Consider the following 19,741-nt stretch of genomic DNA (forward strand, 5'->3'; position numbering starts at 1 on the left):
TCTGTTTTGGCTTCTACTGCACCTGCCTTCTCCCATCACACATTCTAGACAACTAGTTTCCAACCACAGTAGGGTTAGAATAGAAACCAACCAATCCCTGGCCTCGGAAAGACTGACTTCAACTTCGGGCACCACCACCAGCACACTAGTAATGTTCTCATGGGATGTTACACCTAGGACTCCTCAGTGTTCTTATGGTCTTTCCAATCTCATACCTATAACTCGAAAGTGTTGCCCTCGCTTCTCTATTTGGATGCAAAACCACCTTCTCTTTGCCATTCAAATGTTTTTACCTCTAAAATTCAACTCCCAAACCAACTACTTCTTCTAAGTTGCCCATAACTGCTTATGTATTGGATATATCATTATCAGTAGCTTGAAGGTCAATGTCTACACACCCCTGCCTTTTATTTATGCGTTCTGGATTGTAATTCACAACTTTCTATTAAGTCCTCATCCTATGATAAACTCTTTCAGAGAGTGTCTTCCAGACTTGACTGGCTAAGATGTTCTCCTTTGTTAAACACTGTTTCACCCTGCCTAGAGTAAGCATCTGAGAACTTTGCAGGAGAAGCTGAATTGACTACACTCAATCTAAAATCTCCACTTTGGACAGTAAGGTTTTCCAGTATGTTGATGTTTTTCAAATTAAAAAAAAAAAATTAAGGATGTGTAATGACTTTGATGTCGCAGCATCCTCTGGGCCAGAAAGGAGAGGCTTTCAGCTATTGCAGAATCCAAGGCAAGTCAGAACCCCACTGTATACAGTGGTCCCAACAACACCGTGGGACTTTTTAAAAGACAGACTTACTAAAAGATGCAGTCTCTTAAATATGTGGCTAAAAATTTACACATTTTTTACTTAAATTCTTAACAAAATGAAGTACTTAAAAAAAGTATTAGACCTAATAAGCTACCATCAGACTTACACAGATTAAACCTAGTAACAACTGATGCCTACCAGAACACTGACTTCAAGGTATGTTTTATTTTCTCAGAAGACAATTTTCCAAAATGAAAGAATTTTCAGCTTCATTAATAAACCTCAATACATTAAATATTTGTGTTTTTAAATAAAGCCTTCAATTGACAGAGAAAAATACGTTGGAGGTGGGATTTCTATGTTCCTTTATTACCAAGAGAAATAAAACTGTAGCCTAGACGTTGAAATAACTGGAATTTCCAAGGACTTAGGACCTGAAAAGTCAAGGCTTTGGATAATTTTCCCTGAAGCAGAAGTCTGGTGGGATTCCTGATGCATTACGTGGCATCGTTTCTGTAAACAAATCCAAGAGGATATAGCTGCTGCCGAATTACTGAAGATCCTGAGCAGAACTGGACCTACCTGGCTGATCCCTGAGGCAGGGATCTTGTAGGACTGCATCTTCTGCTTCAGCAGCTCTGCATCACTGTGACGGAATGGGCACCCTGACAACAGAACACAAGCCACACAGCAGCAAGGTTATTTACCAGGGCTAAGCACAGTGCCACACTTGAGAGGCTACAGAAGCTCTTAACTGTCTAACAGCTTATTAACAAAAAGTCAATTGCCCGTGGGTGCAACTCTTTCCTTTCCTTCTAAACGAGGATTTAGCTGCTTGGTTATCAGGATACTACAGGCTCAAGAGTTACATAAAACAGTACAGCACTCTCAGACTCACACAGCCATTCACTAGGAAGAGAAAACAGCCCGAACCTTGCCACTCTCTCACCAGAACAGAAAATCACAAAGCAGCCAGAACAGTTTACCTAAAGCTTACACACTCTCACATTTCTCTAGTCTAAAAACAATGCAGAAAGACATAAAAGAGAAGGGGTATCTATAACAGAAATAAATATAGCCAAACTCTAAGAAACATAAACATATCATATCCGATTCAGACATAAATTTTATGCCTCTCTCCTGAAGACCAGAACCCATATAAACTTTGAAGAACCATGGCAGTAAACAATGTAGACAATTAGGAATTGTTTCAGAGAAAAGCCACATGGAGTATATTTGTTTCATCACTGTATTTCATGAGCAAAATAAAAGGATGGACAATGAGAAATATTTGCACCAAGAAGAACGGAGACTATTTCAGTACAGAATATAAATCAACAAGGTAACTGGGAGTAACTGCACATTTTATGTGAAATCAGTAGAAATTAGGGCATGAAAAAATAATGGAAAAGGGCCAAGAAGCCAAAGAAATGCATTTATCAAACAATCTGACTATGAATAAGGCCTCCATTGTAAAACTATGGATCTCTATAAACTATGAAATTTGCAAAATTTATAGCATACCCTTTTTTCAGATGTAAACAAACACATCTTAGTACAAGGAGGCATCTTGAGAAAATGTATAATACAGAGTAAAGAGTCTGGCACCCCTGGTAGGCTGACCATGCTCCTGTGGGTGGCTCTCCACAAGACTGACAAAAGGCAGTACACATGGAACATGGTGAGTTGTTTAAAATAAAAACCAGAGAGATGAAGTTGTAAGATAGGGGTGGGAGGATCTTGGAGAAGTTAGATGAGCAGTAATGTCATATTGAATTTCAAAAAAACAACCTAGCCTTGTAGTGTCTGGCTTTGAAAAATGGAACACACACACACACACACACACACACACACACAGACACACACACACAGAGAGTATTAAAAATATGTTAGTTATCATCATTATACAGTAATGAAAATAGAAAAATCCCAACAAGAAAGAAATGATGGTGCCATGGGAATTACTGGTTATTTCCAGAATAACTAAGGTACATAAGAAAGTGAGACAGACTACACAGAGTCACCCACTTATACTTGACATGATGGACAGGACCCTGTAAGAGGCCCAAAAGACAAAGCCAGGAAGAAACAGAGAACAACTCCAAGAGAGGTTTTTGTGAGCTAGGCTCACTCAGAAGAAATGAGGAAGTAAACCAGAACTCAGCCAAGCTGGTATAACAGATGATATAAACATATTCTCTGTTCCTATTCTTCGCCTCAAAGAGAATGATCTTCAGAGTTGAACAACAAGATAACAAAAGACGGGTGATGTTCTTACAGCTAACGTTAGCGTTTAAAAAACAAACAGATGAAACTGTTTGAGACCACAGCCAGATACAGTTAGACCTGCACTGATTCTAACTACTTAATCAGCTATCCTAGGAGCATCGGGTGATGAAAGAAAACCAGTGTAGGGGACTAAATAATTTTACAAATAACAGAATGAAAAAGGACACATTTCCAGTTTCTGCTTGAGCAGATAATGAGCTCTGAAGCTCAGCTCTACTCTAAATAAGAAAAAAAGCTAATTAAACTGAAAAACCACCAACAAAGAAATAGGGTCTCAAGGCAAACTCTGAGAAGCAGGTAAACGCAGAGAGTTATAACTGACTAGCAGAGAAATCCCCGAGCAGAAGTCAGCACCACTGGGCAAACCAACCAACTATCACATGACTAGAGTCACAAGTGTTAGGGCGATCTTACACTGTTATGAGTTTTACACTCAAAATCTACCAGCATCTCACAGTGTTTATCATATAAATAAATAGAAATGAATACATAAGTCAAGCTTCTGTAGAAGGAAGGGAAAGGTTAACTACACTAGTGCTGTCTGGTCTCCAGAAGAGACTACCTGAGTAGAACCCTGCCGGGTCTATTACAGCCTGACATTCTTGGGGAAGAGGGGTACTCAGCAGCAAGCTCATGTCGCTCTAGGAGGGAAAGTCAGCAGGGCACTGGAGAAGTTCAGTGTGAAATGCTGAACAAGCAGCAGAATAATAACAGCAAGAATGCTGGAATGAAGAGACCGGGTCCATATGCTAGAAAAAGACAGCATGCAAGAACAGATGCTAGAATAACCAGAGAGACACTGATCCTCTGCATTTTTAAAGGCTACACATTAAAAACACTATAGAAATTAAAAAGGGTTTCTGTGATGGTTTGAAGGAAAATGGGCCCCAAAGGGAGTGGCACTATTAGGAGGTATGGTTTTTGTGTAAGTAGGTGTGGCTTTGTTGGAGGAAGTGTGTCATTTGGGGGCAGGTTTTGAGGTCTCTTTTGCTCAAGCTTTGCTCAGTGTGACATTCCATCTACTTCCTGTTGCCTGCAAGATGTAGCACTATCAGCTCCAGCACCATGTCTGCCTACACGCTTCCATGTCCCGCCATGATGATAACGGACTGATCTTCTGAAACTGTACGCCACCTCAATTAAATGTGTTCCTTTGTAAGAGTTGCCATGCTCATGGTATCTCTTCACAGCAACAGAAACCCTAACTAAAATGGTTTCTTTTCTGTTGTCTCCAAGATGTACATCTTACTCATACAGACACTGGGTGCCATGATGGAAAACATCTATCAAGCAAACAGAAATAGAAAACAAGCTGGCTCAGCTAGTCTGATGTCTGAAAAAACAGATATCAAACCAGAAGTAGTCAGAAGAGACAGGTGAGGTGACTACATATTAAGAAGGGGATAACTCATCAAGAAGATACAATTGTAAATATATATGCACCAAATGTTGAGACTCCCAATTTTATAAAACAAACATCGATGAACATAAAGATCAATAGGGCAAAATAAAATAACTCTAGTTCCCCACTTTCATCTCTAGATAGATCACCAAACCCAAAAACCAACATAGAAGATTCAGGTTAAACTACATTATACATCAAATGCATGTAACATATCGACAAATTATTCTACCCAGCAGAAACAGATTAAACATTCTAGGGAGCAGCTATAGAGCCTGCTCAAAAACAGACCACATATTATTTATAGCAGCTTGATTCATATATACAGTATGGAAATAATCAAAATGTTTGTGATAGTTTGAATGTCACTTGCTCCAATAAGCTCATAGGGAATGGCACTATTGAGAGGTGTGCCCTTCACAGCCACCAGTCCACAGTTCATGGGCTTCCACTAGTGTGGCCAGTCATCTCTGCACGTCCTCCCATCATGATCTCGACATCCCTCGCCTGCAGTATCTCTCCTCTCTTTCATCAATTGGATTACCGGAGCTCAGCCTGGTGCCTGGCTGTGGATCTCTGTATCTGCCTCTATCAGATAAAGGCTCTATGATGACAGCTAGGTTATTTGCTAGGCTGGTCACCAGAGTACACCGGTCCACCTTTATTTGTTACTTGGCCTTTTTCCTTTTCGGCTCTTAATATTTTTTTTTCTTTATTCTGTATGTTTAGCGGTTTGATTATTATGGGGCGAGGGGACTTTTTTTTATTACATTTGTGTTTTATTATTATTGTTATATTAATTTTACCTATTAGCCATGAGTTCCCCTGTCCTCCTCCCTCCCACCCCCACCTTCCCCCAGCCCCTCCCCTCCATTCCCATCTCCTCCAGGGCCAAGACTCCCCTGAGGATTCAATTCAACCTAGTGGATTCAGTACAGGCAGGTCCAGTCCCCTCCTTCCAGGCTGAGCAAAGTGTCCCTGTGTAAGCCCCAGGTTCCAAACAGCCAGCTCATGCACTGAGGACAGGTCCCGGTCCCACTGCCTGGATGCCTCCCTAACAGTTCAAGCTATTCAATTGTCTCACTTATCCAGAGGGCCTGATCCAGCTGGGGGCTCCACAGCTCTTGGTTCATAATTCATGTGTTTCCATTAGTTTGGCTATTTGTCCCTGTGTTTTTCCGATCTTGGTCTCAACAATTCACACTCTTACAGTCCCTCCTCTTTCTCGACAATTGGACTCCTGGAGCTCCACCTGGATGATATCTATATGAACAACCTGGACAACAGTGGGAGTAATGAAGGGCAAGGTTCAATGGAAAGAGAGCTTAGGGGAGCAGGAGATCCCAGCTGGGTCAAGAACAGAAAGGGAGAACAAGGAATAACAGACCATGATAAATGAAGACCACATAAGAACATGAAGAAGCAAAATGCTAGAGAGGTCCTCAGAAATCCACAATGATACATCCACTGTAGATTACTGGCAATGGTTGAGAGAAAGCCTGATCTGACCTAGTCTGGTGACCTAGGCCAAACACCCTACCTAACTGTCATCCAATAACTCTCATCCAATAACTGATGGAAGTAGATGCAGAGATCCTCAGCCAGGCCCCAGGTGGAGCTCCAGGAGCCCAAATGTCGAGAAAGAGGAGGGACTGTAGACTATTTTTTTTTTTTGGATCCAGTCTATTTGGTGTTCTGTAACCTTCTTGTATCTTTATAGGCATTTCCTTCTTTAGGTTGGCAAAGTTTTCTTTAATGATTTTGTTGAATATATTTTCTGTGCCTTTGAGTTGGTATTCTTCTCCTTCCTCTATCCCTATTATTCTTAGGTTTGGTCTTTTCATGGCATCCCAAATTTCCTGACATTTTGGGTCATGACTTTGTTGGCTTTAGTGTTTTCTTTGAGTGATGAATCTATTTCTTCTACTGTATCTTCAACGCCAGAGATCTGTTCTTCCATCTCTTGCATTCTGTTGGTTATGGACTAGGCCCTCTGGATACAGAAGATGGTTGTTTGGCTCAACCTGTTTGGGGAGCACCCAGGCAAGGGGATCAGGATCTGTCCCTGGTCTATGGGCAGGCTTCTGGAATCCAGTGCCTGTGGTGTGACACATTACACAGCCTTGGTGCAGTGGGAAGGGGCTTGGACCTGCCTAGGCTCAGTGTGCTGGGCTCTGCTGACTCCCCATGGGAGACCTTGATTTGGGGTATGTGGGGATGTGGGGTGGCTTGGGAAAAGAGGGCTAGGGGTGGGTGGGAGGAGGGAGGAGGAGGGATCTGTGGATAGTATGTGAAGTGAGTAGAAAATTTCTCAATAAAGAAAAATGGAAAAAAAAAAAAAAGAGAGGTGTGGCCTTGTTGAAGTAGGTATGGCCTTGTTGAAGGAAGTGTGTCACTGTGGGGCCAGGCTTTGAGATCTCTTTTGCTTAATCTTCACTCAATGTCACAGTCCATTTCCTGTTGCTTTCTGATCAGATATAGCCAGCACCATGTCTGCCTGCTTGCTGCCAAGCTCCCTGCCATGATGATAATGGGCTGAATCTAAAAGCTGCCACCTCAGTGAAATGTTTTCCTTTATAAGAGTTGCCATGGTCATGGTGTCTTTTCACAACAATAGACCCTAACTAAGACAATGTTCTTTAACAGGTGAAAAAAATAACCTGTGATACCCAGACAATGGAATATTATTATTATCAGATCCACACCCAGCCTTCACTTGGAAGCCAAGAGTGGCGAGCTGAAAGATCAGGACTAGCTTCAGTGAGGACCTCTGTCTCAAAAAAGAAGATGGAGAGTGATAGAGAAAGGCACCTAACATCAAATTTTGGCCTCCACACACGGACACACACCAACACATACATATGCACACGTGTGTACATCAGAGACACACATACCTACATTAACACAATCAGAGACACAATCAACTGTCCAAAAATAGGAGAGTGATTTAAAATAACCTTCAAAGGACATATTATGCAACAAACTAATCTTTCAGAGACTAGTTAATAACATAAAAAAATCATAAAATAATGTCAAGTTTAAAAATATGAGGCAAATAGTTAGAAGTTAGCTATTTGGACTTAAGAGAAAGACTAAAGTGTTGATAATGACCATGATTAAATGTGGGATAATGGGCAAATTTTCTTATAATTTTCAAATTTTCTATAGACAAAATATTTTTAAAATTAATAAAAAGGAATCATAATGATGTCCAGAAAGTCAAAAAATGTGGATGTCAGAGGTTGGGGGAAGGAGAGAAGCACAGGGAATTATCAGGCTGTAAAACTGTTCTCTATAATATATATAGTGTCCTAATTTTGTCCATATCCATAGACTATAGACACCAAGAGTGAACCCTAATCTCAGCTACAGGCTTTGAACAATAACAACGTTCAGTAACCATTTCCTGTGCCACAAGACACTGAGGATGGAGGAGGTCATCATGTGCGAGGATAAGGGCACACAGGAGTGCTGACTTTCTGTTCAGTTTTCCTGTGAATCCAATGCAGCTCTAAAACGATTTATTAGATAATTGGATAGATGGACAGACAGACAAACAGACAGGCAGACAGATAGATAAATAGGCAGGCAGGCATTCACCAAGCATTTGTGAAGAACAGTATAGGAACCCACCCTTATGTGAGGTTTTACTTTCTGTAGTTTCAATTACACAAGATCAAAAATACACTAATAGAATTTTACACAGGTGATCCATCTGTGCAACTTTATGAGTAGTGTGACAGAAATTTTAGGATGTGAGCCACCCCAGTTTAATGTGTCCATGCTGACCACAATGATTGCCCGTTGGTCACTCAGTCTTAGTTATAAGATCAACTGTCATGATAACACAGCTCCACATTTAGATTACAACACATGAGTACTGCCTATGGCAACCCAGGTACGCAAACAAACGAACGAACGAACAAAACAACAACTCTGTAAAGCACTTCCCCTAAGTGAAAGGTTAAGGAAGGGGGGGCAGGAGGCCAAAGTTGTTAAATTAAGATACTATGGGAGAATGAATTTCCTAATTGTGAAACGGTCAAAATGAAAGAAGAAACTTATGACTGCTTTTCTTTCCCATGTGGAAATGCACAAGAAGCAGAAACAGTATGAGACCGCTGTTTAGTTAAGATGGCAACGACATTAACTTGTGGATGGGAAAGGATGAACAGAAAAGGTGTTCCAGGGGTGGCAGAAGCACGGACTTTACAAACGCACACTCCCGTTAGGCTCCTTAAAGAATGATAAGCCTTTGGTTCACAATTCATGTGCTTCCATTCGTCTGGCCTTTCGTCCCCATGCTCTTTCTGCTTCTTCAACCAAAGGCTGTGGAGCCCCCAGCTGGAGCAGGCCCTCTGGATAAGTGAGACAATTGAATAGCTTGAACTGTTTGGGAGGCACCAGGCTATGGGACCAGGATCTGTCCTTAGTGCATGAGCTGGCTGTTTGGAACCTTGGGCTTACACAGGGACACTTTGCTCAGCCTGGAAGGAGGGGAATGGAGCTGTCTGTACTGAATCCACCAGGTTTAAATGAATCCCCAGGGGAGTCTTGGCCCTGGAGGAGATGGGAATGGAGGGGAGGGGATGGGGGGAAGGTGGGAGTGGGGGCAGGAGGGGGGAGGACAGGGGAACCCATGGCTGATGTGTAAAATTAAAACACAAATATAATTTTAAAAAGGGGAGGGGAGAATGACAAGCCACGTACAGCAAGCGGTTTTTATACAGATTCAGAAGTAGAGTTCCTTTGTCCTGTTTCGTTTTTCTGATATGGTGCTATGGATCAAACTAAAGGCCTTGTGTGTAGTAGATAAGGTCTCTACAACTAACCCAACCCAGAAACAGGTTTTAAATAAAAAATAGTAAAATCACTAGCCAGGCCACACCTCCTGAGGAAGCTGCTCCTAAAACAAACCTTCAGTCAGGAGGAAGCAGGCTCTTCCAGCAGAGCATGCACAATAAAAGCAGCACTCATGAAGTGCGTAGGAAGCACCAGGGCCCAGCACAAGAGGAGAAAGACCACCTCCAGCAGCAGCAGTGCGGGGCAAGTGACGCAGCCAAGCCTGGTGTAAAGAAGCCATGAGCTTTCAAAACCCAAGATGATCTGTTCCTTTTCTGGCAACATGATCTCAGTCGGGTGACAGCCACCTTGTTAATAGAAAGTTCTGACCAATAATTCCTCCAAGAAATAAAAAGCGTTGAAATTGAAGGTCTTCGTGATGAAAGACAACATACCTGGCCATCCTGAGTTGGTTTGCTATGGAAACGCAAGCTTGAAGTTGCATTTTTACTATTTCCTAAGAAGAGCCTACTACTCCAGCCCATCTGATCTGTCAAGGCCATAAAAACTTACCTGCTTTAATTGCATTTAAGCATCGCTTGATACAGGTCCTAAACTAGACCTAGCACAATGTAGGAAATGATTGACTCTTATGAAGCACATGCACAACTCAAGCAAACTGATGTATCCATTTGACACTGGGACTTGTTAAACTGCTTATTAATCTCTGCTAACCGGACGACAGTAGTAAGAAAAACAATAAACTGTTCCTCAGCATGTGACCTTTTGAACATTAACAAAACGTACTGTTCTGGAACTCGGGCTTTCCTACCTCAAACAGCTTGAAACACTTCTATCTTTAAGACCCTTGTAGAACACACGACAGAGAACAGCAGATGAAAGAGAACTGGGAAGCCTGCTCCAGCACAAGCTGACTGTGGCTGAGTGAGCTGAGTAACAAGACAAATAAATGACTGTCACAGTAACGGGGGCTCCAACCTGACACTGACACATGCAGAAGCTACTACAAGCTAGGTCCTTCAGTAATGCAAAGCGCCATTCACCAGCGTCCAGCCCCAGCACTTACCGTGATAATCCCCTTGGCTCGGTGGATTGGTTAGGATAATCTTCATGCAACTGAAAGGCGTGTAGTCTGTCCTCTTGCCTTCCTTCCCAAAGCTGTGACGGATATTGTAAGCATAACCTTTATCAAACTGAGGGAAAAAAGAAGAGACCAAGTCAGTCAATACAGTACTAACGCCAGCTAGGATCAGAGAGCTAAGTAATTTAGTGTTCATGGACATGTACACCCTATGACACAAAGATCGATCACACACACACACACACACACACACACACACACACACACACACACGGGGGGGGGGGGGGTGCCATTACTGCCGTACCCACTTGTCTCTGCAGTGTACTAAAACACTTTTTAAAGAAACAATAAAAAACCTTCTCAGGTAGGAGACAGTTAAGGTTATAATCACCCCCCTGTCTCTGGTATCTAATGGGGATTGTTCTCAGCAATCCTGGGGATATTAGAATCTACAAGTCAATGTCCAATAGCTCACAACTGGGTGTAATATTTGTATCTAACTTATTATAGCCTCCCACCTACTTTAAATGATCTCCAAATTATTTATAACAAGTAATACAATCCAAATGCTATGGGAATAGTTGTTACACTGTCATTGCTTGGGAATAATGGCAATGAAAATGTCTGTACATGGTTAGTATACACAAAAGACTTTTTGCCCCCCAAACACTTCACTTTGAAGTTCACTGAGTCTAAGGATGTGAAAGCCCAAAGCCATGGAGGGCCTGCTGTTTATGTCTAAGGATGAAACTAATCTGTTGCAGAAAGAATAATCAATGTGTCCTCCTTAATTTGATTTCAGAGATTATACTGGGTGGAAACCAATTTAACCTCTCTGTCCGCCTCCTAAACTGAACTTTAATTTCTCATCCTAACCCACCGTACTTATGAAATGCCTCTTAAGATACGTAATGCCATCCTCTGCATCTCCACTACAGAGAACAAGCTGTCGGCAAATGGCTGACAAGTGGATGAGCCACTACAATTGCCTACATGGAATCCCTCCCTGCCTTGGCGTTCATAAAACAAGCTAATGGGATGGAAGGGACGGGGTAATGAATGGGATAAGAAGAGGAAAAGGGACTTAACATTCATTGAAAGGCACTTAGGAACCACCAGGCATCCTGCTATGTGCTTTTTAAAGTGCAACCCCACTTGATCACTTCAAATAACAGGTCTCCCTATGATGGTACCCAAGAGGAAATTGAAGCTCAAAGAAATGAAGTAATGTAATATAACACAGACATTAAATAAACTGAGAGTTGAAAAGCATGTGGAACTGGAAAAGTCTGATTCCAAAACCCAAGTTCTTTCCATAATACTGCTCTTCCTCAATAAACTATTCAAAAAATTACAGGTTCCAATTTATCATTTTTGACTCTAACTTCTTTCTTTCAAATAATACTTCATGTTGAAGTCTGGAGTCGGGAGCAGCCTCTTCTTCCACACCTCAGTAGCATTTCCCTATGAATACCCCCAGGGTATTTCTCTTTGCTGCATATCTGGATTCCATCATGCTTGCCTTTGTTTATCTTATGGCTTGTTAGCCTCTACTCTGTACTGAGGTGATCAGTTGCTCCTGGGCTATCCAGCACTCCACCAGTATGCAAGAAAATGAACTCACTGCACATGGAAGGACTCCCTGGTCTACTAAAGCATTAGAAAGGGCATCATCCCATTTTCATGCTCCCATGAAATGTTTCCAGTGCATGGTGTTTGGTGATTTTCTAATTCTTTTACTAGGTGATGTCCACAGGCCATTGGTCAAACAAAGACAGACAATTACCACTGAGAATATGTTCAATTAGATGGATATGACAGAATATTAGCAAAACCTACCTTAAGAGAGGAATACAAATTATGGTAAATTTCTCACATAATTATTTGGGTAAAAACTATGAGAATAGCCAGGCATGATGATGCATACCTTTAATCCCAGCACTTGGGAGGTAGAGGCAGGCAGATCTCATTGAGTTCCAGGCCAGCCTGGTCTACAAATTAAGTTCCCAGACAACTAGAATGTTACACAGAGAAACTCTGTCCACAAAAAATAAATAAATTAATTAATTAATTAAATTAAAATAAAACAAAAGCCTGTAAGAACAAAAACTGAGTTTCTAAAATAACTATCAGACATCAACAGATGGCCGACCATAAGAGTCTTTAAATAATAGGAGGGAAGTGCCCTGCTTTTACTACGCAGTAATCTCACAAGCTTTCAAAATGAAATTCTCAGAAGCTGTACTTCACAGAGCACATCAAATGTTCTTCCATGACACCCAGGCAATACTTGCTAAGTCGGGAGAAGCCACAGAGCACACATAACGAGTCATTTCCAAAGGGCAAAATCTTCAGAGTTCTAAATCTAACATTCAGAATAAAATGTCTATAAAAGGTCATATTTTTATTTCCATGCTTCTTTAAATAAAACACATATTCTAGAAAGCTTGGAGAAAGAGTTCTTGAGCAAATTTTCATGTGAAATTACTAAACATAACACTTAAAGTATTATACAGATAGAAATAAAAATGTTATTTTGAGCTAATAAACAGATGTGATCATGGGCAATAAACTGACAACCTGAGTGGGCAGGACAGGTCTAAGTTACATCTGCATTAAGTGAGCGCAGGGCACACAAGTATGGCAGAGTTGCCGCTTGCTCCCCCTTAAGGTTCACTATGAAAGTAACCCAGCAAGTATCAGGGTGTTGGAGATCCTAGGCTTTGAAGTCAGTGAGGCAACTTACAAAGGGTGTGATTTCAACTCTCATCTTTCCTAATCCATGCCATACCCCGGGGTTTCTTTCCCATAAGTTTACATCCACTGACTCCACTTATTCTTTGGCTATGTATCTTCACTTGATGTTGTGCTCCGTTCTACAATAAGGCCTCATTCCCTTTCCTCTAGCAGTTCCTAAAGAAAATCTGTTTATATTGCTTTAATTACTGTCCAGCTTGACTTTTAATTGAGCAATATTAGGGAGCCACAATCAGATCTGACTACCATCAGTTCCCTCATTCATCAAGCACCAATCCAACAACTCAGACTGAACCTGTTTCCATCTCATGCAGGTCTAGATAACAGTCCACTGATGGATGATGAAGGCCGATTTGATTCCTAAGATTCTGAGCACAAATGCCTATGGACTGGGTCATTTCAATAAGCTCATCATAAACTCCAACCATTGAACGTGAAAAATACACTTAATAGCCCTAACCTACCAAATGTCACCACTTAGCAGGACATGCCCAGAGTAGTTAGTTGTTGACCCTTGATTGTGGGCTAACGGAACCACAGCTCACTGCCCTGCTAGCTCCTCCATGAGACCAAACTGGAGATGATTAGCATTTCTCCTTGGGGATAAAGCAATAATAACTTTTACAAACATTTCCAAAGAGTAAGCGTCCGCAGCTTCTGCTAGGTTAGTACCATCCTGTCTACATTTTACCCACATTTAGCTTCTGTGCACTTTCCCCGCACAGTCTCTCTATTTTTCTTTGTCTGGTCATTTTAGGCCATAGTATCAGGAAAACAAAAAAGGTTTTCTGTCCTACAGCATTAAGGATCATATATGTCTGTTTGCATAAAGTTACTGTATGCTACAGTCTGCCTTTTTGGCAATACCAATTATATAACACTACAACACTTCCCAGTGAGATGGATGAAAGGCTGAATGACAAGTTCACTAGCCTCAATGGGTGTAAATGTTTAATTATAAGATTCAAATATATCTTGAATAAAAAGGTTATATGCTCAGATTTCTGTTAGTTTTTTTGTTTTGTTTTGTTTTGTTTTCAATTAGCGCACTGTACCACCTACTTACATAAACAACATGAGTCACTGCAAAGGGGCAGCATATCAAGTCCAGAGAAATGATGCAATGTTTGAAGGAAGTAATGTTTCTCCCCTTCCCTCTTAGTGGTGTGTTATAGGCACCACCCTAGATAGGTGAGTTCATCCTGTAGATTATGATAAAGGCTCCGGATTAGAGCCCCAAAACAAAGCGGTTGTCTTCTTGTAACCAAACCACAAATTACTGACACATTGTGTTCTTAGCAATGCAGGAAGACAACTCTACCCAGGGAGAGCTGTGAAAATGTCATCGTCTGGCTTCAGGAGAGCTGCTAGCTTCTCAGCATCAACGTGGTTTCTCGTTAAGACACTGGATTTATGTTGCCATGCTATTCTTTCAAACAATCTACACACAGGAGACATGGAACAGGAAAAGATAGAAGGAAAATGTTTTTTTTTTTTCCTTCAGTTTTACCACCCTAGTAACGTTTAAAGGAAACCAATATCTCAGGTTACAGGTGCTCTGGACACTATAATAAATCTTTCAATTATTCCTAGGAACTTAATGTAAAATTAAAATGTCAGTAAGTTCATCAAACATGAACATGTCCAGAGAACAGCCAGAAAATAGCAAACTGACTGCTGAATACAGACTCTTATGCTTCAGTCTTAGTACATTAGTGAACAAAACCAAAAAACTCACACACACACACACACACACACACACACACACACACACACACACACAGAGCACATTAAACTGAATAGTAAAAATACCTAGATTTCATATCAATTCTCACTTTCAACGTTAATTTTCAAACCACGTGGTAACTTTTTTCACAGTATCACTGAAGTAGGAGAGTGTCATTACCAATGGAGACGCTTTCTGAGAAATGCAGATTAGGTGGAGCTGTGAGAGGAAAGTGTATATTTGCACGGTAGTGTACACAGACCATCAATCCCTATGGTCTCTTGACACAACCCAGAGACAGGAAGTGTATGGGCTGCTGCTGGCATAACACAGTGTGCTTTTACAGTTTGGTGTTTGTTTCTGTTCAGTGCTAGGGATCGATCCCAGGGCCTTGGACATGCTAGGCACACAACTCTATTCCTGGGCTATATCCCCAGTGATATAGATGTATAAGTAAGAGAACCCTCAAAAGTCATCATAACAAGTAAGGCCTAAGGCTGAAGATGCAGTTCAGTGGTAGAGTGCTTGCCCAGCATGCACAGGGTCCTGGTTTGATACCTGAACTGGGGGTTGAAGTAAGACAGTACAGTAAATATAAAAACATAAATAATTATCATCATCATGTATTATAAACTGTGCACAACTATATGTGCTATGCTTTTATCAACTGTTAACCACAAACATGTGAGTGCTACTCTACAGTATGAAGAACCACTATCACTATCACATGTGGTGCATATCTGGTGCATAACTGTGTACAAGACTGGTTAGCTGACTTATATTTGCTGGTAGATATCTGAGTAACAGTTCCTCAGCATCAAATCTGAACCTCTAGTCTGTGCAAAGCTCATTCATTGAATAACAAAACTTCCCAACTGTTTCTTTACCATGTGTGGTGAAGGACATGGATGAGCTTGTCCCAACATATTAAAAAGAACAAATATATCTTAGCTGTGTTTAGCAATCTACCAAACTCCATTTTTCATGTCTGGGTGCATTTAAAATTGCAATAGATTAAAAACTGCCATTGGTACTACAGAAGCAGCTGCCTTATCTATATGGGCTCTCCAAGAGGGCGAGCTGAGGGGAAGGAGGAGACAACTGGGCTGAGTCATACATTCATCTCTAGGGATGGCTTTTGTTCACAGGGCAAGTAGAGTACTGGACATGGTTTGGGATGTGGTGTGACTGGAAATCCTGTCCAGTATCTCAGGAGAGGCTGAGAGTCAGCATAGGGCAGAGGAAGTCTAGACAAAGGAGAGATACCCTGAGGACAAAAACCCCTTGAAGACAGAGATTTTGTGTATTTTGTTAAATTCTGTGTCGTTTGCACCTACTTGGCACATAAGTAATAGTTCTATAAATAACAGCCAGGGCCGCGTGGACTTGCTGTATTATACTGTTTTAATCTAAACAATTGGCAAGCTTCATTTACTTTTGCTTGTTGAAATAATGAAAAGTGTAATATTTTTCTCATTCTACAACCTCTCTTATGGGACTAAACTTTAAAAAAGTGCTTCTTTTTAAAGAAAGAAAGAATGTGTGGAGAGGTGGAGTCAAGTAAATGACTTGCCCTTGCTCTCTCTGAGCTCTAGGCTTGCCCTCCTTTCTGTCTAGAGCATTAGAGGCACTGATAAACAGTTGTGCACTGTAGTGAAGACAGAAATGATCTTTGCTGCCATCTCTTAAGTTATTATTAGCAGGGTAGTGCCAATACTCCTGGCTATCTCCAGAGCCTGACAGTAAACTATTATTAAGGATACCACAGAACTTGTACTCACCTGGAAGCTTCATCCCTACAGACATGTTCATGGTGCTGGAGGGTTCTAGACACACTGCTGGAGAAGAGTAAGCCTCAGTCTCACCCTGCTGTGAACCCTGCAGTCTACAACTGTCCAGACAGGATAAGCTCACTGGTCGAACAGTGGCACAAACGTTACAGGAGTAACCCATCACTTTCTGACTGGAACAAAAGCCTGCTCCATGAGATGGAACCTATACCTGGCACTATCAACAGAGACAAGAACCTATGGTCATAAGCCCTAGGAGGAAACCCAATACATTATTCTAAATAGACATATGACCTGTAATGATTTTTTTTTTTTTGCTATATCCATAAATCAGAGCCATTTCTCAATCCTCATAAAAGAAGCCTTGCCTGGAAGTAGATGACAATTAACACAGAGATCCTACCCCTAAAACTGGTCAAAATGCAGAGCAAAAAAGACCATGAAGTGCTCAGCCTTCCCTCAAAGCTCAGAGATTTGGTAAACAGGGAGCAGAAAGATTGTAAGAGCCAGAGGTGGTGGATAACATCAAGGAAACAATGATTTCCAAACACAACAGGGGAGATGCAAATATAGACTCATACCAATTGTGACAGCATGTATAAGGCCTTCAGAAGCTCCAGCCAGACAAAATCTCAACATAGGAAGAAGAAGATGGGCACAATCCCACCAGTAGCTGAGGAACTATTGGTATTTGATAGGTACTGGGAAAAGGAGAGTCAGTTTCCTTCAATGATGTGACCACTAATAGGTGAACTACACACCAGGGCAGGCCTCAACCCCAAGACTAGCTGGGAAACACATGCTGCACTTGACAGGGAAAGAAGAAAAAAGAAGACATCCCAAAGTTGAATGGGAAGGGATGGGAGGGTGGAAAGGGAAGGAGATGGGCGTGGTGAATGTGTTTAAAATATATTATGAAACTCTCAAAGAATTATTTTAAAAAGAAATCTAAAGGTAGTCACTCAAATCATAATAAGCAGTATTTTACAACAGCATTCTCTTATTCTGATCACCATTTTAGAGTTAAGATAACAGAGTAATATGATTATCTCACTAAGTCTCCAAGTTCAGTTTTGTGCTAGATTTATTTAATTTGTTCCAGCTGTATAGAAATATACAAATATGTATAGGTATTAACATTCTCCTACAGTATTTAATTATGTTAAAAGATTCCTTCCCTTAATATAACTGTTTTAATTGTTTCTCTATGCTACATCACACTTGGATACACTAAGAAAAAAAATCAATTGCTATAATTTTACCTCAATAGTTTATGTGAATATATTATTATGCAAAATACTTCTCTTCATGAAGCAAACACGTGCATATTATCTTTAAATACATACATATGAATAATGTTCCAAATTACCATTCTGCTATAAAAAATTTCTGTTGTGGGTTTTTAGATTACTGTGTCATAAACTCAATATTAAGAGAAATTATTTCCCATTCTGTTTTCAAGAAAAGATGTTCCTTAAAAAAAGAACTTTTTATATTCATTCAAATGTAATCATTTAAATGGTGAGATACTAACAACAAAGAAAGCCAGGGATAACTGCAAATCTAGAATGGGGCTCTGCCTGGACAGCTTCTGGGATCACAAGCCTATAAGCCTCTTCATATGTAGATGAACTTTCATTGAAATTCAAAAGCTACTTCTGATGTCCTCAAAGGAATACAAATGAGCAGAATCATAATGAGAAACACATGTAAAGTTATAGGAATAATATTTTGATGTGCAGCTTTAAAGAGTAATTTGTTGAATACTAATAATCCCCAAATCAATTTGTCTCTAAAGAAATATAAGCACAATATTACTTTTGAAACTTGAGTAATAGCAGACACTGAGGCTCTCACCAAGCAACTACATGAGATGGTTCACATAAATGCTGAGGAATTTACCTTCCCTCAGTATCATCCCAATTCACAACTGACAACGTATGCTGCTCTGATTTGTTTTCTGCACAGCTATAACCAGTTAAAAGGCTTCTTTCTGTTTCCCCACTTGAGTTGGGTTACATCCAACCCAGGCCGGCGATGCAGGGGCATCTCTGTTTCCTATGCCCACTATTTTCCACAATAGCGACAATCTTCTAAAAATTGTGGACCAAATGCAGTAAGTGTGCACGTGAACATACAGTGGCTTTCTGATCTCAATTTTTTCTTATTCACATCATCATTTTCTGTTCCTTCTTTCTGATATGAAAACATCACGTGCCATAAGCCTGCCAAATGCATGTGCCTGTTCAAGATGTGAAAGCTGTGTGGCACCTGAAGGGGATAAGGTGACATGGCATGTAAAGAATGTCACCTCAGTCCCATCATGGGAAACACTGTACCCAAACCTCTGTCCCTCAACTGTGCCTCCACTCAATACTGAAACAAGCAATCTCAAATACCTGGGAGTCAACAGAGCTGAAGAAAAGGAGCTTTACTCTGCGCAACACTGACAACACCTTGTTCATTAATTAAACTTTTTCATTAAAGAAAAAGACAGCAGAACATTATGTCGGACACTGGAGAAAGAAAGTAGAAAACAAAAAGGATGGATTTTTTTTTTTATTTCAAAATTCTGCTCAGAGATACAAATTAGTATTCAGAGATGACAAAGCACATGAAGATGGGCATCTCACCAGGTAAGACAGCAAGAGGTAGACACAGACACAACACAGAACAGGTGTGCGCAGAGACTCCTCCCACAGGCTGTACATGAATTAACCAGCACTCGGCTCCACCTTGATGGCTTCAACAACCTGTGCACACTCCCCAAGTTCTGAAGAGATCTGAGGTGTGGTTATGAACTCAAGTCTTCAAGGCCATGCCACTAATTAGAAATGTTATTTTTGGTTCCCTGCTTTTCCTACAGAAGAAGTGATACATTCCTGATGGTTTAGTTCTGTCTAAGTAACAGGTTGGGGCTAAAGCAGGGACAATGCACTTCTTAATCCTTTCCTCACTGACTTTTGCTTCAGTAATGATTTAAAGTGTGCATGTCACCTCTAATTTTGCCAGCCTAAAACTCAAAATAGAAATGCAATAAAATACAAGTTTATGCAAAAAAAAAATTCTTTTGACAGAAACAATAGATCTTCTAGAAGGGAGAGATCCAAAGGCTTTAAACACACGAGAA

At 40.7% G+C, this 19,741-nt stretch overlaps 1 protein-coding gene across 1 annotated transcript in view; it reads right to left on the reverse strand.

Annotated features, from left to right (window-relative positions):
* Prim2 (DNA primase subunit 2) overlaps window positions 1–19,741 on the reverse strand; it is a 224,475-nt gene that overhangs the window by 21,748 nt on the left and 182,986 nt on the right. Inside the window, exons 11-12 of the mRNA XM_036167828.1 lie at window positions 10,324–10,450; window positions 1,346–1,428 (exon numbers count right to left, since the gene is read on the reverse strand). Coding sequence (XP_036023721.1) covers window positions 1,346–1,428; window positions 10,324–10,450 — 210 coding nt within the window. The remainder of the gene's footprint in view (window positions 1–1,345; window positions 1,429–10,323; window positions 10,451–19,741) is intronic.

This window comes from Onychomys torridus, chromosome 18 (genome assembly GCF_903995425.1).
Source record: "Onychomys torridus chromosome 18, mOncTor1.1, whole genome shotgun sequence".
NCBI classification, from domain to species: domain Eukaryota; kingdom Metazoa; phylum Chordata; class Mammalia; order Rodentia; family Cricetidae; genus Onychomys; species Onychomys torridus.